Source organism: Podarcis filfolensis (assembly GCF_964270895.1).
Source record: "Podarcis filfolensis genome assembly, chromosome: 4".
Classification (NCBI taxonomy): Eukaryota; Metazoa; Chordata; class Lepidosauria; order Squamata; family Lacertidae; genus Podarcis; species Podarcis filfolensis.
The window spans coordinates 8,889,889-8,916,782 of NC_139607.1; the positions used below are offsets into that span (position 1 = coordinate 8,889,889).

Below are 26,894 nucleotides of genomic sequence, written 5' to 3' on the forward strand. Positions count from 1 at the left end.
TTAATTTACACCAGCTTGCTTTACGCCAGCTTCTTGTGCATAGGATTGCTCCCTAAAGACTTTTTACAGTGTTAGCAAGCTGTATGGGAGCTAAATACTCTAAAAAATGAAACTTTAAAAATTCCAAGGTTAGCATCCATTTTACTGATCTCTCTAGATTTGCCTTAGGAAGTGTTTGCTATATTATATAAGTGTTTGCTATATATATGTTATACATTTGAAATGATTGCCAGATTCTTGATGTGGTATGTTCTAAGGCAAGACTGACAAGGAAACAAAGAAGTCTTTAAATGCACATCTTGGCTGTATGTCTGAGATTGTGTGACAGTTGTGGCTCACTCTCAGCCAGTTACAACTGAAATTTAAGTTCGATGGGGTTTAAACTGTTGTCCAGCAACTTTTGCAGTTTTGTTCATGTGTAGTTTACAAGATGATGTTATTAAGAGAGTATAGGGACGCGGGTGGCGCTGTGGTCTAAACCACTGAGCCTCTTGGGCTTGCCGATCGGAAAGTCGGCAATTCGAATCCCCGCGATGGGGTGAGCTCCCGTTGCTCAGTCCCTGCTCCTGGCAACCTAGCAGTTCAAAAGCATGCCAGTGCAAGTAGATAAATAGGTACTGCTGCCACGGGAAGGTAAATGGTGTTTACATGCGCTCTGGCACTCATCATGCTCCTCTGTGTGCCAGTAGCAGTTTAGTCAAGCTGGCCACATGACCCAGAAAACTGTCTGTGGACAAATGCCGGCTCCCTCAGCCTGAAAGGGAGATGAGCGCCGCAACCCCTTGCTTTTGACTAGACTTAACCATCCAGGGGTCCTTTACCTTTTTTATTAAGAGAGTACAGTTCTCATTCCTGAAATTGAAAGAATGATACTTTTTGCACCCCACAGCGGGATAGAGGTAATTCGTTGCTGAACCAAGTACAACAGCCTTACAGGTATCTCATTGAGTCTGTACAACAGAGAGATTCTCAGATACTTTTACAGAAAGAACAGATTGCACAGCTTGAGAAGGATATTAGGTAAGTATTCAGAATTTACTGTATTATTTTAGTTGGATTCTGGATTCTTTTACTTCATTTTAAAATCAGTTTGACGGCAGGACAGATTAAACAACAATGCCAAACGATGACGGTTTAGTTGAAAGCTTTTATCTGGCTGCCAGTTTTTTAAAAAAATCTACATTATTTGTTTGTGCTTTGGTATGTTTTATTGGTTAGTTGCACGTCATTAACTATTTTACTTGAACCTTTGAGGAAGCCATTTTTGCAACACTGCTCTTTATTAAATACCTATTTCAAAGTGGCAATCAGCACAGACACTGAAAAGATGTAGTGTAATCTTAGTCACACACATGATTTCCTTGCCTCCTTGAAAGTCAAGGGGCATGAATGCTACCTTCCTGCAAGGCCAGCAGCCTGCATGAGGATTCAATCTCACCGGTCAGTTGTGCATTGTTTCTGAATGATGGGCTCAATTTCTTAGTGCTTAATGCCACGCCTCCTCCCCATGAAGTATCATTGACTTAGGAAGCAATGTATGCAGAGGTTAGTCCTTCTGTAACATTTCATTCCCTTTTCTCCAAAGGCAACGGTTAAATTCTCAGGATAAGAAATGATTTCTCAAACGTTATAAAGCTTATTATTATTTGTACAGCCAGACAAGTATGCTTAAAAAAATGCCTGTGGCTTCTTATTTGTAGAGAATTCTGGTGTAGAGTGCTACCTGTATTTCTCCTTTGCTCTTTAGGTCAGTTATAGGCAGCAAATATGTATTTCTTCATTATAAGGCCAAAGAGTGAACTGTCCCAGAATCTTACGTTTCACAGGTCATGCATTCCAAAGCAGTATTTCCCAGGTTTCTATCTGAGGAACATTTTCTGTAGTAAAATTGTAGGCACACTTCTTTTTTAACATGTGCATAAGCATGAGAATTACTTGCCCACAGAGGAGCCTGTGCCCTGTGGATATGTGGCTCCTAATTGGAAGTAGCTGAGTCTACAACTTGTATAGGGAGATGGCAGGCAGCCCCATCTATTTTTTGCTCTATAAGACTCACTTTTTCCCTCCTAAAAAGTAAGGGGAAATGTGTGTGCGTCTTATGGAGAGAATGTAGGCTGCGCAGCTATCCCAGAAGCGAAAACAGCAAGAGGGATTGCTGCTTTCACTGCGCAGCGATTCCTCTTGCTGTTCTGGCTTCTGAGATTCAGAATATTTTTTTTCTTGTTTTCCTCCTCCAAAAACTAGGTGCATCTTGTGGTCTGGTGCGTCTTATAGAGCAAAAAATACGGTAATTCTGTTCTGTGTCTCAAAAGCAATTGGTGGATGCAGACTCACAGCAGGGTTACTTTACCTTGGGTGAGAGGTAGGGAGGACAGGGAACTGATTGGAAAAAGGGAAAGCCAGAGCATAGAATCGTGGAGAAATGCAACAGGCCCCCTCCTTTGCCAGTAGAGACTTTATGCTAATTGCAGCTTTTAATTAGTTTCTCTCTCATGGCACATTTGTATACCCCAGGACAAATTTTGAGAACTGCTAATGTCATCTTTGCCCTCAGATAACACGTCATGTTCCGCTAATTACAGTCTTTTCGTATTGGATTATAATAGCAGTCATTATAGGATGTGTGTGCTCCTTATGGATCAGTTATTATATACCGTATTTTTCGCACCATAGGAAGCACTTTTTCCCCTTCAAAAATGAAGGGGGAATGTGTGTGCGTCCTATGGAGCGAAGACAGCATAGCCCCGCGACCCTCTGCTGGCTGGAGAGGTGACGTGCGGCTATGGCAGGAGCCTCTATAGCCGCGCGCCACCTCTCCAGCCGGGAGAGCGCGCTCGGGGCTAAAGAAACCCCGCTTACCCTCTCCCAGCTGGAGAGGTGACACGCAGCTATTGCAGCAGCCTCTTTACCCGTGCGCCATCTCTCCAGCCAGGAGAGCGCGCGCGGGGCTAAAGAAGCCCCGCTTACCCTCTCCCAGCTGGAGAGGTGACACGCAGCTACTGCAGCAGCCTCTTTAGCCGTGCGCCACCTCTCCAGCCGGGAGAGCGCGCGCGGGGCTAAAGAAGCCCCCCGTGACTCTCTCCCGGCTGGAGAGGTGACACGCAGCTATGGCAGGAGCCTCTATAGCCACGTGCCACCTCTCCAGCCGGGAGAGCGCGCACAGGGCTAAAGAAGCCCCCCGCGACCCTCTCCCGGCTGGAGAGGTGACATGCGGCTATGGCAGGAGCCTCTTTAGCCGCGCTCCTTTCCTCTGCTCCCCGACCTGCTCTTTGGGGCTGATGGTGGGCTTCCCCCCGCCAGCCCCAAAGAGCAGGTCGAAAGGAACCTGAAGCCTGGAGAGTGAGAGGGGTCGGTGCTTTCAAGGTAGCTGCCTGAAGGCGTCTGAACGCACCTTAAACGGCACCTTGTTTTAGAGGGGGAAAACAAGAGGGCGGAAATTCTCCCCCTCTCTGTGCAGCGCCTCCTGCCGCTTTGCTGAAGGGGCGCTGGGCAGAGAGGGAGAGAATTTTTTTTCTTGTTCTCCCCCCTCTAAAACAAGGTGCGTCCTATTGTCCGGTGCGTCCTATGGTGTGAAAAATACGGTATGTCTTGAGTGCCACAAGGAAGGCTGGTTTTTATGTCAGGCCAGTCAGACTGTCCCCTCTCGCCCTGCCCAGGGCCAACAGCCCCGTGAAAAGGATGGGAGCAAGAAAGGCATGCAGACACCATTAGTCCCCTCTCCACCCCACAGGGCCAACAGACATCATTGCCCTGTGAGAAGGAGGAAGAGGAAGGTTTTGGGGAGGGTGTTGTTTGCATTTGTTGGGGAGAGTGTTGGGATGCGGATGGCGCTGTGGGTTAAACCACATAGCCTAGGACTTGCCAATCAGAAGGTCGGTGGTTCGAATCCCCGAAACGGAGTGAGCTCTCGTTGCTCGCTCCCTGCTCCTGCCAACCTAGCAGTTCGAAAGCACGTCAAAGTGCAAGTAGATACCGTATTTTTCGCTCTATAACACGCACCTGACCATAACACGCACGTAGTTTTTAGAGGAGGAAAATCCGTAGGCATACCACCCGTAGACGTTCCCTCCATAACACGCACAGACATTTCCCCTTACTTTCTAGGAGGAAAAAAGTGAGTGTTATGGTGCAAAAAATACGGTAAATAGGTACCGCTCCGGTGGGAAGGTAAATGGCATTTCCGTGCGCTGCTCTGGTTCGCCAGAAGCAGCTTAGTCATGCTGGCCACATGACCCGGAAGCTGCATGCCGGCTCCATCAGCCAATAAAGAGAGATGAGCGCCGCAACCCCAGAGTCGGCCACGACTGGACCTAATGGTCACGGGTCCCTTTACCTCTACCTGTTTGCATTATTGTAAAATAGTAGAAATGTTAAATTGTAAACCACCTTGAACGCCTTGGCAAAAAAGAAGTATACAATTCCAATAAATCAAATTCAGAATTTCCAAGTGGTGTATATAAAACATTTTTAAAGAAAAACATACAATAATTACAGTTCAGCACAGTAACATAACGTTTTAACTTTCCAGGATTAGTGTGCCTGGGACTTAAAACTTTCCGTCTTGTCCATGTGACCTCATTTCTTGATTTGTCTCACCTTAATTCAAAACCAGCAAGGGTAATGCTTCTCCATCCTTTTATTTTTGTAGATTGTTTTTTAGTTACATCGGGGTGATTTAAGCAGAATAGCATGGAGAAGCTCATTGTGACACACTTCATCTCTTTATTTAAAGCAGGGGTAGGCAACCTAAGGCCCGTGGGCCGGATGCTGCCCAATCGCTTTCTCAATCCGGCCGTGGATGGTTTGGGAATCAGCGTGTTTTTACATGAGTAGAATGTGTCCTTTTTTAAAAAAAAATGTGTCTCTTGGTTATTTTGGGGGCCTGCCTGGTGTTTTTACGTGAGTAGAATGTGTGCTTTTATTTAAAATGCATCTCTAGGTTATTTGTGGGGCACAGGAATTTGTTCTTTTCCCCCCCAAAAAATATAGTCCGGCCCACCACATGGTCTGAGGGACGGTGGACTGGCCCATGGCTGAAAAAGGTTGCTGACCCCTGATTCAAAGTATCCCCAAATGATGCATCTCCACCTTTTTTCGTAAACCTGAACAAAGACATATTGTTCCAGCGTTTTCCTCATACGTCTTCTACAGCATTTTTATCAACCTCATTTTGTTTTGTTTTTCAATCTGAATCCCATCCAATTTTTCAACAGCCTCCTTGAACTTTGATGGCTTGTGCTATGCTTGAACAATGCTAATAAATCAAACCAGAATTTAATTTATTGTGCTTTTCGGTATAGAGCAATATTAAAGAAAATTAGCTCAGCTGACTAAGCTCTCTCATTTGATTAATAGTACAAAGCATGAACTACTTAAACTAGAATATTTAATGTTTACAGTGGTTTGTCCCATTGAAATCAGTGGTACGTGCGATGGTTTGAATACTGGTTAAAATGGTCTATAGCTCACAGCCTAAAGATAGCATTCATGTTTTCCTTTTGAAAATGAATGTAAACATACAGGTTTTAACGAGGACAAAGTTTTTCTGTGTGCTGTTGCTTCAGCATATGCTCATGGTTGCCAAGAATTGCTTTACAAATTCATGTTGTAACCAGAATAAAAGATTAGAAAAGATCATCCCTTGCTATTACTGTGTTTCCTAATACTATCGCTTTTTCTACCAGTCTTTTAAATAAAGAAAAGGCGGCTTTGCTGCGTGTCAAGAATCAAATGGCAGCAGATTTAGAAAGACTTCTAAATCACCGTGAGGTAATCTTCTTGTTTTAGCATCGCTATTACCATATATTGGGTTTTTCCCAACATGTTAGTCATGGGGCTGTTTTGTTTTTCTCTCCGCTAATGTTATTAAATATACTGGAAGCAAATGCCCATCCAGGCACCTCCCTCACCACTTTTCCCAGGCTGTTTCCCTTTATCCTCTGCCCCTCCAGTTGCCTCATAAGGCTGGCTGTTGAAGGTTGCTCTCGCTGCTGAAATTTCACTTGGGTGATGGTAGCTTTTCGATGGATAAATTAACTCATGCCAGCCACAGAATGTACTGCCACATCTCAGTGTGACTTGCTTTGTTCAGCAAACTGCACCTTCCCAAGCCCAGCATGGTGGCCTAGGCCATGCCACGTTACTTCTCTGCTTGGCATTTACCGTATTTTTCTGTCTATAAGACGCCCCCATGTATAAGACGCCCCCTATTTTGGGAGTCTCAGATTTAAGAAAATGTACCCTCAGCACTATCCGTGTATAAGACGCCCCCTAATTTTGGACATTATTTTTTAGGGGAAAAACCTGGTCTTATGCACGGAAAAATATGGAATTTGTTTTTTATTTGGAAAGTGTATATTCACACTTCTAATCACAGGGCCACTGGGAATACACCGTTTGTTCTCAGCATAACTTGCAAAGGAGGGCAGCTGTCACTGAAACCATGGTTCAGCATTACATCTCCCCCCACCTCCTCTATTGCAACCACAAGAGAAGTAATTGAAGTTTTTCATTTCCAGATACAGGCATTTTCAGTGTTATGTCTGAATCTGGACAAACTGTGTTTAGTTTTCGTTTGTTTCTGTGAAATGTAGTTAATGTCAATTTGTGGTTTATGCCTCCAGCTTCTTTATTAGCTGAGGTTAATACAGAATTGGAGCAAAAGCTTCCAATCTTCTTGTGGACAAGGGTGGGGCGGTGGGGGAGTGCATGAGCCCAAGGCTTCCTAGGTTTTGTTCACTTCAGTTTAGTGTTGCATCAAAACAAGGCTGTTCTCTCCCCCCCCCCCCACCACCACTGGAAATGTCCTGAGATTACCAAGGTAGAAAACTGAAAAGCAAATGGAACCACTTGGTTCTCTGCAAAAAAGCTTGAAATATCTATCTTTGATTGGGAGTAGTTGCGGAAAGAGGCTGTGTATCTCTCGATGCATTGCATTCCTTGCTAGAATACTTTTAAAAATTGTACTCAACTGTGAACACAGAGATATGCTTTTTGTATATATGTTTAAACTCTGTGTTTAGTACCTTGGTGCCACTCTGGGTATTACTTCACTTGAGCAATTAAGTTAATATCTGTGCGCTTAATTTCTTCCTCTTTTAAATCATTATATCACCCCTTATTCTGCTTTACAAATGTGTTCTATGTTTAACCGTTGGCAAAGTACTTTCAGATGATAAAATGAAAAGTTCTATTAAATTACAAAGAGCTTTAGTTTGTGTTAAGAACTCTTTGTACATTAATTTCCATAAATGCCACCAGCTGTTTTCTTTATACATTTATTGGCTACCATTGTCTTGCATGTGTAATGAATGGTTAAGCTGTGATACACATGCTATTAAAAATATTTTGGTACTTACACTAGGTGTATTATAGCTTTTTATTATGTCCTTGACACATGGTGTCATGCAGTATTAACAGAGGACTCATTCATTTTACCCTCTGTGAAAAAGGATGTTTCTCAAGAAGAGAGCTTTAAATACATGCAAAGACAAAAGTTACCAGCTTTATATAAACTGTTGAAGACTTTGTACATTCTCCCACAACAAGATGTTAACTATTCTAAATGTGCTTCTTTTATCTGGCGGCATTTCGTGAAACTTGATTAACAAAATCCATCTTAGCAACTATTCTTGTATGCCTTAAACTAGAAGAAGGAACATGACTCCCATGTTAGGTTGCATGGGGCCCTGGGTGCCTGAGCACCCACAAAATTCCCCATGAAGGGGCCGGGCACCCACAAATTTCAGTGCCAGGGCCATGCAGTCTGCATGGCACCCATGGTCGCGGGGCGAAGTTGGCACTCCTGTTAGGTTGTACCTTATAATGGGGTTGTTGAATGTCCATATTGTTGACACTGTCGAGCTAAACTTCCTTTATCACTCCTGAAAAACTCTGTGTCGTAAACACTTACAGTAAAAAAATGTATCACACCATTACAGTACAAGTCTTTACGGATATGAAAGTAACTTAGGTTGCCATCCACTGAACACAGTCAGGCCTACTTTTGAGTGGACATATATAGGATTGCACTGTTAATGAAGCAGTAAGATTTTGTATTTTTTTGGTCCCATTGTGTTTATGCTGTGATGTACCATCTTCTTGGCCATCTCTTAGTGCAGACCCAGGTCATCAGGCTTGAGCTTCTACAGCCGCCGCCTGCCATGAACCACCATGGCAGGACTGGCAGCAAAAGCAGCAGATATGTTCTATGCTATTGATAATAGATCCTCAACAAGAGGATCTATTGTGCTGTTTTAAATGTGCATTTTATATTTTACTTCCTTTAGTAAAGTTTTCATTTGAGATGTTTAAGATAATATTTTAGTTTCCCGTTAATTATGTTGCTTTGAATGTATACTTTATATTTGACTTTCTTCAGTAATGTTTTAGTCTGGATTGTTTTATTTGATGTTTTAATGTTGTTGTGAACTGCTTTGAGATTTTTTTCCCTTTAAAATATGAAGTGGTATAGAAATGAAATTAATAATAATAGCCATTGTATCATTGTATCACCATTGTATCACCAGTGCTTTTAAAAATCTCTCCACTGTGTTAGAGTCACATGGCAGCAATGAATTACAACTGAATTAAGTTGCTGAATTACAACTTATTACCAAACTTAAAACCATGGAGAGACCTGGTCTGAATAGAGACATTGGATTCTTATCTCATTTTACATGATAAAACTATTTTTGGCCATCTCATCCCTTGCTTTTTCCTGTAAGACCAATTGCAGTCATTAACAGCCGTCAACGGCAACATCTTAAAAAGCAGAGACATCACCTTGCCAACAAAGATCCGTATAGTTAAAGCTATGGTTTTCCCAGTAGTGATCTATGGAAGTGAGAGCTGGACCATAAAGAAGGCTGATCACCAAAGAATTGATGCTTTTGAATTATGGTGCTGGAGGAGACTCTTGAGAGTCCCATGGACTGCAAGAAGATCAAACCTATCCATTCTTAAGGAAATCAGCCCTGGGTGCTCCCTGGAAGGACAGATCATGAAGCTGAGGCTCCAATACTTTGGCCACCTCATGAGAAGAGAAGACTCCCTGGAAAAGACCCTGATGTTGGGAAAGATGGAGGGCACAAGGAGAAGGGGACGACAGAGGATGAGATGGTTGGATGGTGTTCTCGAAGCTACAAGCATGAGTTTGACCAAACTGTGGGAGGCAGTATAAGACAGGAGTGCCTGGCGTGCTTTGGTCCATGAGGTCACGAAGAGTCGGACACGACTAAACGACTAAACAACAACAAAAGAACCCACTATTCTGCTGGGCTTGATCCATGGTAATTTGCTTTTTTTGGAACATCTGTATGATGGAAGAAAGACAAATCTTTCGGACACGACTAAACAACAACAACAGTCGTCAACAGGTCTACCACAGCTATCAACCAATCACCCATTCCCACCACCCTTCTGAGTGATACCCCACCCTACCCTCTCACTATATGTAAAGGTCTGGTGACTTCTGTTTCAGTATATCTGAAGAAGTGTCCATGCACACGAAAGCTCATATCAAGAACAAACTTAGTTGGTCTCTAAGGTGCTACTGGACAAATTTTTTTCCCTATGGCAGCAATGAGCTCTTGTGAAAATTTCAGCAAGATCTTGCAAGAAGCCTCCACTGTGCGACCCCGGTAAGCGAGGCTTCCACAGGGGGGACAGGCACCCCCGGGCAGTGGGGTTGCTGCTGTTGCTCTGCCTAAGAATGGTCTGGCTGAGCAGGTTGCACTGGCGTGTCTCTGACTGAGCCACGGTTGATGACTTAATGCCAGCTGAGACAGGAATCATCCAGCTAAGCCATCGTAAGCTGTTCATCCCAGCAGATCTTGCCATAGGATTGCCCCCTAAGAGTCTTGAGAAAGATGCAAGAAGCAGGCAGGTAGTTTTAAGGGGCAGATAAGCAGAAGCAAGTTCAGAAGTGCTTTGGGTAAACTGTCAAGAAAGACTGCCAGCGGCCTTTTCTTGCCTTATCAGAGCTAGGCACAACTGGGGTGGTTTATGTTTCCTGGAGGAAACCCTGGAGTGAAGCAGGGCAGAGTTGGGGAGAGAATAATAGCTCATTCTGTCCCAGATGCTCTGTGCAGATAACAGTATTTATTACATAAAATACATGCCAAAAGGCAAAAGGTCTCAGTCTGAAAAAGCTTACCTTCCCCGGCACTCAGCAAACCTCTTGCCTCTTGCCTTACTAGAGTCACAGCTACACTGTTTTTTGAACCGTTGTCTGCCTACACAGTGGATAATGCACTTGCTTGAATACACTTGACAGATTACATATGTTTTTATATTGTTCTACATGGGCAATTTAGGGCCAGATTCAGATTGAATTAAAATAAACCTTTGTGTGAGATCCAAGAATGTTTCACAGGCCTTGAAAAGTGTTTCTTTCTTTCTCCGAGGCTTGTGTGGTCTGATAAGTTTCCAGTCACACATTTCCTTTTTATTGAACTCCTGAAAAGACTACTCTGCATTTCACAAAAGACACAGGGAATGTGAGATAATGCATTTTATTAGGCCGACTCACATTCAGAATGTAGGATATGGGCTTCCAGGTGTTTCTCAGGTTGTATATTCAAGGAAAGTGGAGTGGGCAGCCTGCTGTTTCTGCGATCCTTATTTTGACAATTTTAGAAAGCTTTCTCCCCTTGCCCCCCAGATATACTATGATCTAAGACTCATGATCATCCTTGCACTTCATCCTTCCCCTCTTTCTCTTCCTGCTGCAATTGCTGCTCTCATTTGGAGGATCCCCCCTTTGTACTGTGTTCAACAGTGTTTGGATGCTTCTGGTGTTTCTGCTAATTTTCTCATTCTCTGGAGGCCACTGGGTGGGGGGACTTCTTGTCATCGCCCTTGCTCACACCATTAAATACTTCCTGAGGAGAATGAGAATGGCCAGCAGCAGCACATGAAGTTTCCAGGACTTGTGTGCTTGCTTGCTTGCTTTATTTGCTTATTTGTTTAAAGCATTTATACCCAACCCTTCAGCCAAAAAGCTTCCCAGAATGGCTTGCAAAATTCAGTAGCCAGACCTACTTACAATCTTAAGGACGTAAAGACATTCCCAAGGAAAGGAATAGAAAAGCCACTTCTCAGAGCAGCTGATGGCAACAAGGACATCCCAGCTCCTTGCCCACAGGAGACATGTCCTTTAGAGGACTCCCTCAGCGGCAAAGGGACTGTGGCTATTTTTCATCAACATTTGTTTTTCTCTCTTTAGCCACCAAGGCAATAAAACCAGTTCCAGTGATACCAAAGAGGAAAGTGGGGGAGCATTTGTCCCCTGCACCCTCTACAAAGGAGCTCTCACTCAAAAACTTCCCCCATAATAAGCCCTATAGAAATAGCTGGATAATATCTGAATCAGGAGAGGCCGTCCAATACCGGCGCCTGGATTCAGTGGTGTTATGGATGATGCAAAATAAGCTGAGCCTGAATATTGGGGAGATAGAAGCTCTCTCAACAACCTCAGATATGCAGATGACACAACTTTGATGGCAGAAAGTGAGGAGGAATTAAATAACCTTTTAATGAGGGTGAAAGAAGAGAGTGCAAAATATGGTCTGAAGCTCAACATAAAAAAAACACGAAGATCATGGCCACTGGGCCCATCACCTCCTGGCAAACAGAAGGGGAAGGAAATGGAAGAGTGAGAGATTTTACTTTCTTGGGCTCCATGATCACTGCAGATGGAGACAGCAGTCACGAAATTAAAAGACGCCTGCTTCTTGGGAGAAAAGCAATGACAAACCTAGACAGTATCTTAAAAAGCAGAGACATCACCTTGCCAACAAAGGTCTGTATAGTTAAAGCTATGGTTTTCCCAGTAGTGATGTATGGAAGTGAGAGCTGGACCATAAAGAAGGCTGATCGCCGAAGAATTGATGCTTTTGAATTATGGTGCTGGAGGAGACTCTTGAGAGTCTCATGGACTGCAAGAAGATCAATCCTATCCATTCTGAAGGAAATCAGCCCTGAGTGCTCACTGGAAGGACAGATCGTGAAGCTGAGGCTCCAATACTTTGGCCACCTCATGAGAAGAGAAGACTCCCTGGAAAAGACCCTGATGTTGGGAAAGATGGAGGACACAAGGAGAAGGGGACGACAGAGGACAAGATGGTTGGACAGTGTTCTCGAAGCTACCAGCATGAGTTTGACCAAACTGCGTGACGCAGTGGAAGACAGGAGTGCTTGGCGTGCTCTGGTCCAGGGGGTTGCGAAGAGTTGGACATGACTAAACAACAACAACAACAACAACAGAAGCTCACTGTGGGTGAGTGTCTGAAAAAGTGGCCAGTTGCCTGCTCTGGAAAGCCTTACAACTGGAAGAACTTGGCAATCATTTTTTAATGATTTGTATGCAGTTTTGCATGCATTTTACTTACCAAGCAAAACTAAATCATATTGAATATCTTTTGAATCCCCAAGTAATGTTACAACTTTTTAACAGCCCTTATTTCTGGAATTTGAAAGTTGGAAAATTCAGCACATCCTACTTAGAGGTAGCACCTAATATTGATTCCGCACATGTAAGCAATCAGTCTTTCAGTGTGGCAGCACCTAAAGTTTGGAACTCCTTGCCTATTGACATCAGACAGGCATCTGCACTGTACCTTTTCCCCTGGGTGGTTAAGGTTTGTCAAAGGCTTGCTGGCCATGTGACCCAGAAAGCTGTCTATGGACAAACCTTTTCCATTACCTGCTTAAAACATATACAGTAGACTCTCCAGATACGAATTAAATTCATTCAGGGGGTCCGTCCGCAACACGAAAAGTCCGTCGGCAGAAGCGCCGCTTCTGCACATGTGCAAAGCGTGCGGTGAAACTCAGAATTATGCACTTCTGGGTTTGCGGCATTTGTAACCCAAAAGTTACATATCCAGAGCGGTACATAACTAGAGGGTTCACTGTAGATCCAGACATGTAGATGCAGATGTGTTTAATCTTTTTAGTATATTGTTACTTTTAATTATCTTTTAAATGTATTTGCTACTTATTCAGCTTTTATAAGAAATATTAAAAAAAAGATCAATAAAGGTCACTTGAGGTTTTATTACAGCCAAATGGTATATAAATTTGGGAGTTTTAAAAAAGAAAAAGAAAAATGGAGACTAGAATGAACAGGACTAAATATTGCCAATGCTCAAAATACCTATTTCATCTCTGAAATATTTTCCTTTTTTGTCATGAATATCCAACCCATTGGGGGTGGGGGAGATGGGTCAGTTGAGGGATTTCCTTTTTATTCTGTTTCCATTTTGTGTTTTGTATTAACTGGAAAAGAAAAATAGTTTTAAAAAATGAATATCCAGTCTCGTCATGAGTTCTGTGAAATTCTAAAGCTGTCAAACTGCATTGTATTTAATCTAATCAACTGTGCACCTCCCTAAAAAAGGCTTATCTGTTCTGATACTGAAATCCCATGGCATGTGAAGGTGTTTGTCAGCTTTTCTATAGCTGCGTCTCCTTTTACTAGAGTTGTTCTCGACCATGATTAAACTACTGAACCTTTCTAAAGATTATTTACCTGAGTTAGTCAGTAGACTGAAGGCATTCTTGAAAAGGCCTCTGGCTCTCCTACAACACTGAGGTTATTAACATTGGTTTTCTGTTTTGTCAGGGAACAGCAAACATCTTTCTAGTTGAGAAGTTGAAAGCAGGCTTTTTGGTTAAACTGCCTTTAGCCAAGTTCCTTCCTTGTTTTGCTTTTTTATAAAAGGCAATTTCAGAATTATGTTTCTAGGGAGAATTTATTCTTCCTTTTTGCATATGTGCTACAACCTTCTAAATAAAAATTTGCTCTTGAACAATGCTCAGTTCCTTCAAACATTCAGGTAATTATCATTTTTCTTCCACTAAGTTACAGTTCTGAGATCCTTGCTTCTATTAATGTCCTGTTTGTGTATGCACACACATACACAGAGAGACAAGAGATTACAGGGAAATTTCTGTATCCCAAGTTAGCCCTGGAGCTATTCTCAGCTACAGTTTAGAGAAGCAAGCAACAATTACACTGCTAAGTGATTGTCAAGACAGTTCTGGTTCCTATTGTGCTGTTAGCAGCACTTCTCATTTTTATTTTATGTTATCTATTGAGTTATTGTGTTATTTAAACATGAATACAAAAAGGCTACTGAATTTAGAACACCTGGAAGCTTTTTAGCAAACAGGGCCCATTCATGCACACAATTTTGGGTGAGAAGGGGCAGCTTTGAGTAACTTGCTTCTCCTTCTTAGACGCCCCCCACCCACACACCTGAGAATTGTATTTTCATTTATTGTGTCCTATAAAGTAAACTTGTGCTGAATAAAATCTGGCTTTCAGGAAACAAAGTTTCCATGTGCTACAAAAATAAGCAAGGCTTATTGTAATGTAAATTGATAGGAACGCAATGTAAGTGCCTCGGATTTTGATTTAGAGGGGAAATGTTCCACAAAATATAGGCAAAATTCATTGTGTTTGTTTAGATTGCAAGATCAAACTGGCAAGCACATTATACAAAACGTACTTTGGAGAGAGCCAAGTTTTTTTTTAATTATTATTATTATTATTATTATTATTATTATTATTATTATTAAGGATAGGGTTTTAGCAAGAAACAGTTGCCAGTAAGATCATCCAAATATTTAGAAAGTCCTTAATTCATTTTCCCAGGTGACTATGAATCTTTCAATCACGTTGCAGTAGCTGTCCAGCTGTGTAAACCCTTCTAGTTTTCTATTCAGATATAACAAATGAACAGAAACATACTTATGAACCACCAAAGCAGCAAGAGATAGCTCTGGAGCAGAAACACCTACAGATATTCTGTACGTTTGTTTTGTTTTTTAAGGAATGGGTTGTTTTCCTCAGAGTAGACCCATTGAGATCTCATAAGTAATTTGGGATGCATTCAGTGCTTGGGATCCCAAGAACTACTATATCCAAGCTCTAGTACACTTTATGTCATTGAGCAGGGGTCAGCAACCTAAGGCCCATGGGCCACAAGCGTCCCACGGGGGTCGTTTAACCGGCCCATGAGTCACTTCCGAACCGAGTCACCCGCTCATCTGCGCTAAATCAGCACTGCACGGGGACTCGCTTCCGTGGCACCATAAATCGTGTCTATGCATGCGCAGACGCCGGAAATCGTGTCTGTGCAGATGCCGGAAATTGTGGCATTTTACATTTTAAATTTTACCTTTGTGTACTTTGCCTGAAAGTTATGTTCATTGTGTCAACCAAACTATACAATACATTCAGAGTTTACCCCAAAAAATCCCTTGCTCCAGCAGATGGAACAAAGTTCTTTGTTTTGTTTGCAAAGGGTGTGCTATGGGTGGTGATCTCCTTCCACAAAGCATTGTCGTGATACATGTGCCAGAGTGTTGTCAAACTCTGCTTCTCTTAAAGGGATCAAAGGCAGCACACAACTGTCATGACAGGGGCACTATAACATCCCCTCCCCCCCCAAAAAAAAACCTGCTAAATTATTTTCAAAGCTATTGTCAAGGGCTCTGTGGTTTGAACCAGCTCATAGACTGATGCTGGAATAAAGCTGAAAAGCTCTCTGGGAATGGATGCACTCAGACTGCTTCCAGTTTTCAACCCAATTCAGAGTGTCATTTAACAATTGTTGGAACCCAATACTAAGAATTTGTCAAGAATGTATAACTTGCTGTTGAAATGGAATACACAGGATGAGATGGTTAAATCAGCTATGATTAAATGGGCACAAGACATTGGTCATGACATTATGTTTGCTGACTGGGAACAGTTATGGACTACCGGTATAAAATTGACGGCATGTAATGCCTTAAGAGATTATGAAAATGATTTATAGGTGGTACATGACCCCAGTCAAGCTTGCAAAAATCTATCATACGCCCAATAATAAATGCTGGAAATGTAAGGAAACTGAAGGTACTTTCTACCACCTTTGGTGGACGTGCCCAAGGATCAAGGCCTTCTGGGAAATGATCTATAATGAAATCAAGAAGGTACTTAAGTGTACCTTTCATAAGAAACCAGAGGCCTTTCTCCTGGGCATGGTAGGCCAATTGGTGTCAAGGAAAGATAGGACGTTCTTTATGTATGCTACAACAGCAGCAAGAGTTATTTTAGCAAAGTATTGGAAGACACAAGAACTACCCACGCTGGAAGAGTGGCAGACGAAGGTGATAGACTATATGGGACTGGCTGAGATGACTGGCAGAATCCATGACCAAGGAAAAGAGACGGTGGAAGAAGATTGGAAGAAATTTAAAACTTATCTTAAGAACTGCTGTAAAATTAATGAGTGCTAAAATGTCATGGGTAATGTAAAACAGAACTGCAGTGACAAATAATTGGGTAAGAGAAAAAGGATTAAAGAAAGTGAATTATAAGTAATTGAAATTAGGGGTTGCTGGAAAAGTTTAAAACAGGGATGCAGAAAAGGGAGGCATGGGGAAGTCGTTGAAATAAGGTTTAAGAAAAAGAGGTTATGAAATTATACGTGTTTGTATGTTTGTTTGTTTGTGTATTGTCAGTTGTGTTGTGTTTTGATATATGTTGGAAAATTAATAAAAAATTTATTTAAAAAAAAAAAAAAAACAGAGTGTCATTTAAGACCCTTAAAGTTGCAAATAGTTTGGGACCAGGATACGTTAAGGACTGCCTTGTCTGATTTCCCTTCTCATTCTGGAAGACTGGCACTAGAGAGCTATAACAGACTGAGCAGTATTCAGTTACATATTGCGCTAGCGCAAGGATTCGAACTGGTGCAAGAGGATTTCTCCTCCCTCCATGTGTGCTCAGCGCCATCCCCAAATCTGTTCTGGAAGGTTTTTTTTGGGGGGGGGACCGAAGCAGATTTAAGGGGAATGCAGGGGGGAGAGGGAGAGTTGCACTTGTGGAACAATCTGCTTAGCACTACAGTCATACCTCGGGTTACAGAGGCTTCAGGTTGCATTTTTTCAGGTTACGGACCGCCGAAACCCGGAAGTACCAGAATGGGTTACTTCTGGGATTTGGCGGTTGCGTATGCGCAGAAGCACCAAATTACAATCCACGCATGCGCAGATGCGCCGCTGTGGGTTGCGAACACTCCGAGTTGTGAATGTGCATCCCACACGGATCACGTTCGCAACCCAAGCGTCCACTGTATGTTGTGCTTGTATTGTTCCTTTGCTCAGTTTATATCGTGTTCCATGAAGCTTTGGCTGGGTAGCAATTCGCTAATCTTCAAAGCCCCCACTTAAAATGATTACATTTAAATAAAAGGTTCTCGCATCACTTCTGGAAGACACCTAGATATTGGCTAGAAGAGGTTTTCATAAAAACTTTTTTTTTTAAGTGCATGGAAGGCTTTCCTGCTTTCTCAAATGTGATTTACTCATGTTCTGTGATGGAAATTAAGACCATGACTTACCTCATGCAAGGCTGTGCTGGTTTACAAGGAGTTGGGAAGATTTTTGAAGAGGGCATATTCTCTCTCCCTCCCTCCCCCCCCCCCTCGCCTGAGAGTTGGCCTCTCTCCAGGAGATATGATGGCCAAATAACTACTAAAAGATTGCTTTGTGTTCTCTGAAATGTAAACTCTCTATCAGCCTGAGAATTGCCTACCACTGTCATGTTTTGGAGTACAATTTCAACATCTCTTCAATCAGAATATGGTGCAGCAAAGTAGTACTCATTCACAGTGGTTGCTAAAATGAAAACATGGTTTGCATCCCAGTCCTAAACCTGCCTGAATACTTATTTCCTTAGCTTCCCAGTGGATATGCTCAGGATTGCAGCCTCAGTACTGTAAAGATGAAGCATGTGCTTGTAATATAATTGTCCAAGTTATTTTCATCGAGAAATTTTGTCTATGCATTGCTTTGGCAACATCTTTGCAGAGTTTACAACTTTCAGCAACATGTTGGTATCAGTTATGCAGCCCTTTGAAACAGCTGCTCTGCAGTTGAGCTGTTTTGACATGCCACTGCACATGGCTGAATTATGCAAATACTTGCAATATTAAATGACTGAGCAATAAGAAGAATGCACCCAGTGGATAAAGTGGTTTGGTGTGCTTTAAGGGTTTGCGGTAGTGTTATGAGAAGCCCATAACTGGAATATTGGGCATTTATTAAGTAGATGTAACAGCCAGTACAAGAAAGTGTGCCTATTTTTACCTTTTGAGCAGAAGAATTTACATCCTATGGTATTATAGAGCTGCTTTTAAGTAATTGTGTATGAGGAATGGCATGCTTTCATCCTCCAAGGCTCATTTTCATAATTGTAACCAAAACTGTGAATCAATGTGAATTAAGAAATCTATTGTTAACTTACAGTCTACTGCTACTTGCTTGTTGTTGTCTAACATTAAACTGCAAGCATTCATTTTTTACACCATTGTTGCATGAGTTTATCCAGGCCTCCTTACATTTCCCTGAAGCCCAAATCATTGTGAAATAGATAAATGTTATCTGTCAAGATGAAAAGTGACAAACGGAACCCCAAACTAGAATTTACATGCCAGGATGGTTCTGTTAATTTACTGTTTTCCAACTTCTGATAATGAAGACAACTTATTTTCAGAACTGAAACTGGATGCTTGTTTCATTCTTGTGTTTAAAAGTGTTTGCTTTGGTTGGTTGAAGTATGAAGTATGAAAGAGGTAGAATAATCCACCCTCAACAAAGCTCTGTGGTTGTATTCTAACATAACATTTAACCATGGTTTAGCACTACGTCTACTACATCCCCTCTCCTCCCATGCAATGGGGAAGAGAGCTTCAGTAGAGTTTAGTTTCACTACTTGAAAATCCTGGGTGGCGCTGTGGGTTAAACTGCAGAGCCTAGGACTTGCCAGTCAGAAGGTCGGCGGTTCGAATCCCCGCAACGGAGTGAGCTCTCATTGTTCAGTCCCAGCTCCCTCCCACCTAGCAGTTCGAAAGCACGTCAAAGTGCAAGTAGATAAATAGGTACTGCTCCGGCGGGAAGGTAAAACAGCGTTTCTGTGCGCTGCTCTGGTTCGCCAGAAGCAGCTTAGTTATGCTGGCCACATGACCCAGAAGCTGTACGCGGGCTCCCTCGGCCAATAAAGCGAGATGAGCGCCGCAACCCCAGAGTCGGTCACGACTGGACCTAATGGTCAGGGGTCCCTTTACCTTTTTTAAAACAAACTTTGGTTTGTTTAGCAAACCAGCTTCATAACGTTTGGTTTGACATTGACTTGTTGCATAATTTAACATAATTCTCTTAAACCGATATAACTACTTCAAACATAGCACTAAGTTGAAATGTTTTAACTGCCAAGCAAAACACTGCCTTGGCAGAAGCCATGGGGAAGGGAGAGGTGCACACCGATGGGGCGCATTCATGCTCAACCATGTAGTGTGCAAACGTGGCCTATGTCTCTCTCTTCATTACTTTAGTGAGCATCTCTCCTGATTGGGAGCCGAGTCCAGAGCACTGACTTGTTGAGAGAGGCAAAAAATTGCTTTTCTGTTTCAGAGAGGGAAGCTTGTCTCTTTACAACATTTTTTCCTATATTTACTGTGATCTTTGTAGTGCGCATGTCTTCTCCTGGATGTTCCCACTCCTCTCGCTTTACTGGGAGTAATAAGTGTTTTTTTATATCTGCCTTTGTAAGACATGCTCTCTTATCCCAGCCATCTGCCTCTTATTTGTAAGCATGCAGATTGGATTAAGCCAGTGCTCTGCCTTTTCAAAACAAACCTTTAAAAAGAATCATTTTAAAATAAATGGCAGTTTAAGTGAAAAAGAGCCAGTGGGATGCTTAACTGTGCTCTGTAAATCTTTTTCTGTCACAGCATTTCACAAATGATGAGCTCCTATTTATATAAATCTTGTGCCTTTTTTATTTTATTACTTCCTTTATGAAGTGGTTTCAAATAAGTAATCAGACCAGAAAGGGAGATAACCATCCTTGTTGTACTGTAATGATTCCATTTCCATGCTTTGGTGAATAGAAAATGGGTGTTCTATAACTAGTAATGGAGGCTTATGGTTTGACTTCTTTTTTGTTAAGGAACTGGCTGTGATGAAACAGATGTTGATTCGTCTTCATGGTAAACCCCAAGGAGATAGTTTGCCCCAGAAACAGAGTCAAAATCTGCATGCAAAAGCCGTATCAAGTCCAGCAGTCAGTTTGCCTTTTGAACACGAGGAAGGAAATGTCTTTGCACCCAAACCAACATTATTTGTAAGTACAGCAACAGTTTTTATTTATTTTCATGGTACAGCAACTTTTATGCTTTTTATTAGATCTTGGTAGATCAGTGTGGTAGATACAATGTTGGGACTATGAGCTCTGAAATAAAAATATGTGTATTTTATTTTCATTAATTACCGTATTTTTCGTCCCATAGGACGCTCCGTCCCATAGGACGCACCTACTTTTTTGGGGGGGAAATAAAGGAAAAAATTTTTTCCTTTATTTCCCCCCCAAAACCAGGTCGGGGAACAGTGGGATGGTGGCGCTGCGCCTCCCCGCTGTCCCCCGAGCTTGTGGGGCTGGCCGATGTCTGCCCGGCGCGAGGGGCGCTCTGCTTCAGGGCGCCCCACGCACCGGGCGGCAGGCTGCGGACACCTGCGCGAAGCACGGGGCATCCTCCGGAGGGCGCCCCGTGCTCTGCGCTGCAGGCTGCCGCCCGCAAGCCGTGCGCACCCTGGGGGATCTCCCCCCGGGCGCGCAAGGCTTGGGGACAACTGCGCGAAGCACGGGGCGTCCTCCGAAGGGCGCCCCGTGCTCCGCGCTGCAGGCTGCCGCCCGCAAGCCTTGCGCACCCGGGGGGAGTTCCCCCAGGCACGCAAGGCTTACGGACACCTGCGCGAAGCACGGGGCGTCCTCCAGAGGGCGCCCCGTGCTCCACGCTGCAGGCTGCCGCCCGCAAGCCATGCGCGCCCGGGGGGAACACCCCCGGGTGTGCAAGGCTTGCGGATAGCTTCCTGGAGCCTGGAGAGCGAGAGGTGTCGGTGCACACCGACGCCTCTTGCTCTCCAGGTTTCAGCAAAAGCCTGCATTCGCCCCATAGGACGCACACACATTTCCCCTTCATTTTTGGAGGGGGAAAAGTGCGTCCTATAGGGCGAAAAATACGGTAAATGTTTAGTCCACCCTTCCACCTAAGTGTTCAAGGCAGCATACATGGTCTTCTTACCATTTTATCCCCACAACAACCCTGTGACGGGGTGACTCAGGATCACCTAATGACCTTCAGGGCTCTGTCGGGATCTGAACCAGGATCCAATACTCTAACCACCATACCAGAATGCTCCTAATAAAGAGAGAAGTGAATACAGTGGTACCTCTGGATGCAAACGGGATCCGTTACAGAGCCCTGTTTGCATCCTGACGTGAACGGAACCCGCATCTGCGCGGGTCGTGATTTGCCACTTCCGCGTATGCGCGTGGCGTCATTCTGAGCATCTGCGCATGCGCGAGCGGCGAAACCCGGAAGTAACACGTTCTGTTACTTCCGGGTCGCCGCGGAGCACAACCCAAAAACGCTCAACCTGAAGCTACTTCATCCCAAGGGATGACTGTAGTTCCTAAGGGGCAGAGCAATCCAAGCTATCGGACGTCAGCATATGTTACACCAGGGTAAATTATCCTGGGGTAATTGATTCCTGTTCCAAATTCAGGAGCAAGGATACTGCCAACTGAGCTGGTCTGAGTCTCGCAGAGGGAAAACAAGGACCACCGCTTTCCGTTTAAACCTACCCAGACCCTGATATTATCTTCTGAGGTCCTTTTTCGTGTGCCTCCTCCACGACAGGTCCAGAGGGTGGCAACACGGGAACGGGCCTTTTCTGCAGTGGCTCCCCATCTGTGGAATGCTCTCCCTAGGGAAGTTCAGCTGGCCCCAGGCAAAAACATCCCTCTTTAACCAGGCCTTTGGCTGATTGAGGGTTGCCTTTATTTTTGTTTTATGTATTTTCTGTTTTTTAAATGTGGTTTTATGTTACAAACCACACTCAGATCTACAGGTATAGGGCAGTATACAAATATAATTAAGAAAATAATAAGCAAACCTTTAAGATAGAATTAGACTTACACCACCCTATTTGCCAGTGTCACTTCCACTGTGTTGCTAGGTCACGTGACTGAACTAAACAGAGTTTGGAAGAGGGAAATGTCTCCCCCTGCCATGTTCCTGGAATGTCCCTTTTTCGAGACTTATGCCAGCTGAGCCAGGATGGAGGACTTAGGCAGTGCATCTGTGGCTGAGCCAGGATGGGGGACTCCAGCCAGCGTAGCCACAGCTGAACCCAGGCTCAGACAGAGCCCCACCTGTACCCAATTCCACTTACCCTCGCAGGTCTTGGATTTGGATTGCTCCCATAGCTGCTCAAGACACGTATTTAAGTGTCACCATGAATCACACATTTCCTCTAAGTGGCGATTTGGCCCCTCCAGTCTTAAGTCCGACACTAACTTAAAAACTCTCAATAAGCAGATGCCCACTGAACTTTATGGAGATCCTGGGAAATGGCTTTGCAACAAATGCAAATAGGAGAAAATTACCTCCCAGGTTTGACAGTAAAGGTGACTGAGAAATAACAAATGTGCTCAATGGAACAGTGCCTTGGATAAAGAAAAGGGATTCCAAATAATAAACTTCACTACGCTTCTTTGAGGTATACATCCATTTCAGCAATGACTAATCTAAATGGATGCCATGTCACACCAGCCTATGTCTTTGTTCCGTGATTATTCCAAAGATTTGACTGCAGAATCTTGTACTGTTGTTGTTGCTGTTGTTTGAGAGGAGGGTGCAGGGAGGTCAGGAGAAATCGTATCTGCTAATCACAATCTGAACACAAGATTTCTGTTTGAATTTGGTGCAGCTCTCTTTTGTGTATCTTCTGCAAAAGAAGATACAGTCAGTGGGCCTTAAAGACAGAATGCAAGTGAGATGGTGTTAACCTTATGTAATTGACACCGCTACTTTCAAGTATTATTTTCCAAACATCTCTAATACTAAATTAATTGTCCTTAGTATATCTCCGTATTTTAGCACAGCTGCTGTTTTCCCTAGCTCTTCTTTAGCAACTTCATGAGTTGAAAGTTTTTTTTAACACCTTAATATATAGTATGCCATTATTTTTCACTGAAGAGAGCTATATTTATTCCAATCACATTGCATGCCCAAAATATGGGGCTGGATTCAACTAACTCATTCCACTAGCAGAAGGACTCCCACTAGCACAGTGGGGCTTCCTCCCCATGTATGCCCCCCTGCACCTTCCATAAGTCTACTTTGGAGGGTTGGGAGAAGCCCCAGAGCAGTGGGGGCTGGGGGAGATCTTTCTGTTGCGCAAGCAGAATTGCTTGCACTGACAGAACAATCAAATTGTCCAGGCAACAGATCATAGAATCAGAGTTGGAAGGAGCCCGAGGATCATCTAGCCAACCCCCGGCAGTGTGGGAATGTGCAGCTGTCCCTTATGGGGATCAAACCTGCAACCTTGGCATTAGCAGCACCATGCTCTAACCAACTGATCTCCTTAGTGTTATGTTGAAATTAGCATCTTGATCAGGGGTCAGCAATCTAAGGCCCATGGGTTGGAAGTGGCCCGCGGAGGTCATTTGACCAGCCTACAAGCCGCCCCCGAACAGTGCCTGCTCACGCACTGCGCTAAACCGGTGCGGTACGGGGACTCACTTCTGCGGCACCGAAAATCACATTGACAAACACAGGCAGGTGGGCAATCAGGCCCACAGAGGGATCTTTGCGGAACCGATCCGGCCCAGGCAAGATAAACCTTGTTGTTATGGAGGTTTTAACCCATCAGGTTTTTTTGTAATATTGATAACATTCCAACTGCTGAGTATTGATGTGGACTTAACAGTGGCTGGAACACAGATTGCTGCTCCCTGCCGCAATTGAATATTTGGCCTTTATGTGGACAGCACCTTGATTGATGGTGCCAACCACCTGTAAACTGAGAGTGCAGAGGCACCCTAAAACTGTAAAGATAGGTTTGAAAATGTAATGGCAGGCCTTACATAAGGTCTTAAAGGTGAGGCTGAACACAGAGAACAAGTGTTCATTGATTTGCATAGTTCTTTGGCTCTTTCAGTGCCCAGCACAAACAGACTAGGTTATACAACATGAGCAAATGTATGCAAATGCGTTTCATTTTCATAATGTTCAGAGATTACAGAATTCTGGTTTTCTGGAGGTAGATCTTGAATTGCATACTTGTTTGTTTTGGTGGTTGTGTTTTGTTTGCTTGCCTGATTCATGTTAAATGTGCAGCTGTCATGAAATTATAGCAGTAGGACTGAAACTTGCCAAAATGGTTGCAGGTTAAGTGTTAGGCGAGTGCTGCACCACTGCTGCTTTATTATTGCTTGCTTCAACTACACAAATGTGTTTATTTTATTTCACAGACAAATGAAGCTCCACTGCAATACTTGAAGAAGGTAAAGCAGAAAAAAGCATCTTAGGTTATTATTTCAAGAAATAAATGTTGATAATTATAATCGTGTTCTAAAAACTTCTTAATTACACACCTCTATTTTCATTCCCTTTATTTCAAATTTAAAGAGAACTTTCTGAATCGCTTTTGTGAATTTCAAAATTCATATACCAGCCCTTGTGCTGAAAGGTTGACTATTAAAGGCATTTGAATTTGTTAATCTGTAACTGGTGTTTCTTTAAGAGTTCATATTTGAAAATAATTTTATGTACTAAGCCATTTTTGTGTTCCTCTGACTTCTAGGAACATGAGAATATCCTTGTAGATCATTTTTAAGCATCCGTCTGTTGGGAAGCAATTATGTTCAGCTGCAAGGAAAGCATTTTCTGTTACTCAGATTTGGATATGTCTGGGATGGCACATGTTTCCAGACAGGCTTTGTGCCTTTGATCACACTGTGGAAAGTAGAAATTCAATCAGTACAGTTTCCCATGGTTTACTTGAGACATAACCTCAACTTGGTGTCCAGGAGGAAATTACAAGTAATTCATGGAATCATGTGCTTCCCCTCATGTTCTCCAATTCATTTATATCCTGGTTTGCTGTTGCCTTCCAACCCAGGATTGGAAACTATGGTTTGAACCAATGTTGATAGATGAAACGAAGTGTACACAGGGAGAAGGCGGAATGGGCTCATGTAACCCATAAACCATGGCTTTGCATTCATGTGAGCAAAGCACATGAATCTCTGTGAATGTGGAGATGAACATTACATGTGTATATTCTGGTCTATGTTGAGCTGCTGACACTCATGGGGCAGTTGCATTTAGTTGCCTTGGAAGCCATGAAACCCTGAGCTGCCTCTGAGGAGTCCTTGCATATTGAAGATCCTCCAAGACCACACCAGAAACTACATCAGCCAGCTTGGTCAGGGAGGTTTTGGGGCAGCAAGGTGGGCAGTACAGCAACAGCATCCTCAACCTGTCTCCTTGACCCCACACAGGCCCTCTACTCCAGCTGCTAAGAGGAGAGGCTTCTCAGTGAGGGAGAATGAACTATGAAATGCCTTCCCTACAAACCCTCTAGTCTGGATTAGTATTGGACACAGTACACAGCAAGGCAGAGATGCATCAGATCCCCCATGCGTTACACATGCTAGGCTAGCCTGTTCACTCACGGTGAGACCAGGGATCAAAATTATGAACTGAGCTGCTGTTCAATAACACCACTGCCAGAATGTTGAGCACAGTGGATCAACCTCTAGTGTAGTCACGGATGGGAAGGAGTTCAGAGCAAAATGCCAGCATCTGTAAACCACCCTCTGATTTGGGGAGTGTAGTTAATGCATCTGGAGTAGCAATGTTAAAATAGCGGCCGGAGCTCACAGACGCTTATGTCACAATAAATGGGTTTGTCTTTAAGGCGCCATGTTACACACTCTTTTTTGCCTCCTACAGACCCTCCTTGCTATTCCCCTGAGATCAGATCAAAGTGCTGTTTCCAGTGAAAGGAATGATCAAATACACACTGAATGTCTCAGCTCTGTTAATCTGTCCATTTCTCTCTCATTGTTATTGATCACTTCGTTTGTCTGGCACACACTTCGTATCCCCCAGGTAATCTGATTAAGTCATTTAAAAGTCAACAATACGATTTACATTATAAGGCCATATGTTATTCAGATCTTCTCAAAGCAGTTGGAAGCATCAAAGTCAAATCTCAAAATGTATAGATAATGCATATGTACATCACAGGCTCTTAGCCTCTGTTCTCTGAGCCCCTTCTTTTGAAATCTAATTTGCAAGGTTTATCTTTAACTGGGAGTAAGGAACAACATAATGACTCACCTGCAAACAGCTCAGGAAACTTCTGCTGGAGACATCGCATTGTAACTCTGCCCTTGATTATTTGGTTCATTACCTTATCCAACCCTACAGCATCCTTTTGATGGCGCGACCACCAGAACTCATCACAGTATTCCAGATGCAGTCATACCATAGATTTGTATCATTTTAATTTGGAATGAAGCTGAAGACTGGAGTCAGGCTATGAATTCACACCGCAATTCAGGGCACTTCTTTTTAAACAAAGTTGGAGACTTGTAGTAGCTATGAACCTATTTTCACTCAAAGTTGGAAATCCTCTCACCCCCTTTCAGTTGTGCAGTAGACAGGCAAGCAATAGGACAAGAGTAGCCGTAGCAGGAGAGAGGTGCTTTCTCCAAAAATGTCCTCAAAGCCCAGAGACTAAAAGTTCCCTTGAGCTCCTCCAGCCCTAGTCAGTCAGTGTCAATGCACCCTGAGTTATTGCAATTTGAAGTGTGGTGTGTGCAGACCTGGACCCAAAACTCCAAGGACAACCTCTCCCCACAGGAACCAACCTGGACCTGGATTCATCTGAGGTTCTTCTCCATGTATGTACCATCTCTGAGGTAGATTCAGAGAGTGGCAATACAAGAACAGGGCCTTTTCAGTGGTGGCTCCCCA

The 26,894-nt window shown here is 43.3% G+C and overlaps 1 protein-coding gene across 1 annotated transcript in view; it reads left to right on the forward strand.

Moving 5' to 3' along the window:
- The window catches only part of PIBF1 (progesterone immunomodulatory binding factor 1), an 84,710-nt gene extending 60,082 nt beyond the window's left edge, over nucleotides 1-24,628 (forward strand). Inside the window, exons 15-18 of the mRNA XM_083610648.1 lie at nucleotides 890-1,020; nucleotides 5,685-5,769; nucleotides 20,009-20,182; nucleotides 24,380-24,628. Of these exons, the coding sequence (XP_083466774.1) occupies nucleotides 890-1,020; nucleotides 5,685-5,769; nucleotides 20,009-20,182; nucleotides 24,380-24,436 (447 nt within the window). The 3' untranslated portion in view covers nucleotides 24,437-24,628. The remainder of the gene's footprint in view (nucleotides 1-889; nucleotides 1,021-5,684; nucleotides 5,770-20,008; nucleotides 20,183-24,379) is intronic.
- The last annotated feature ends 2,266 nt before the right edge of the window (nucleotides 24,629-26,894 follow it).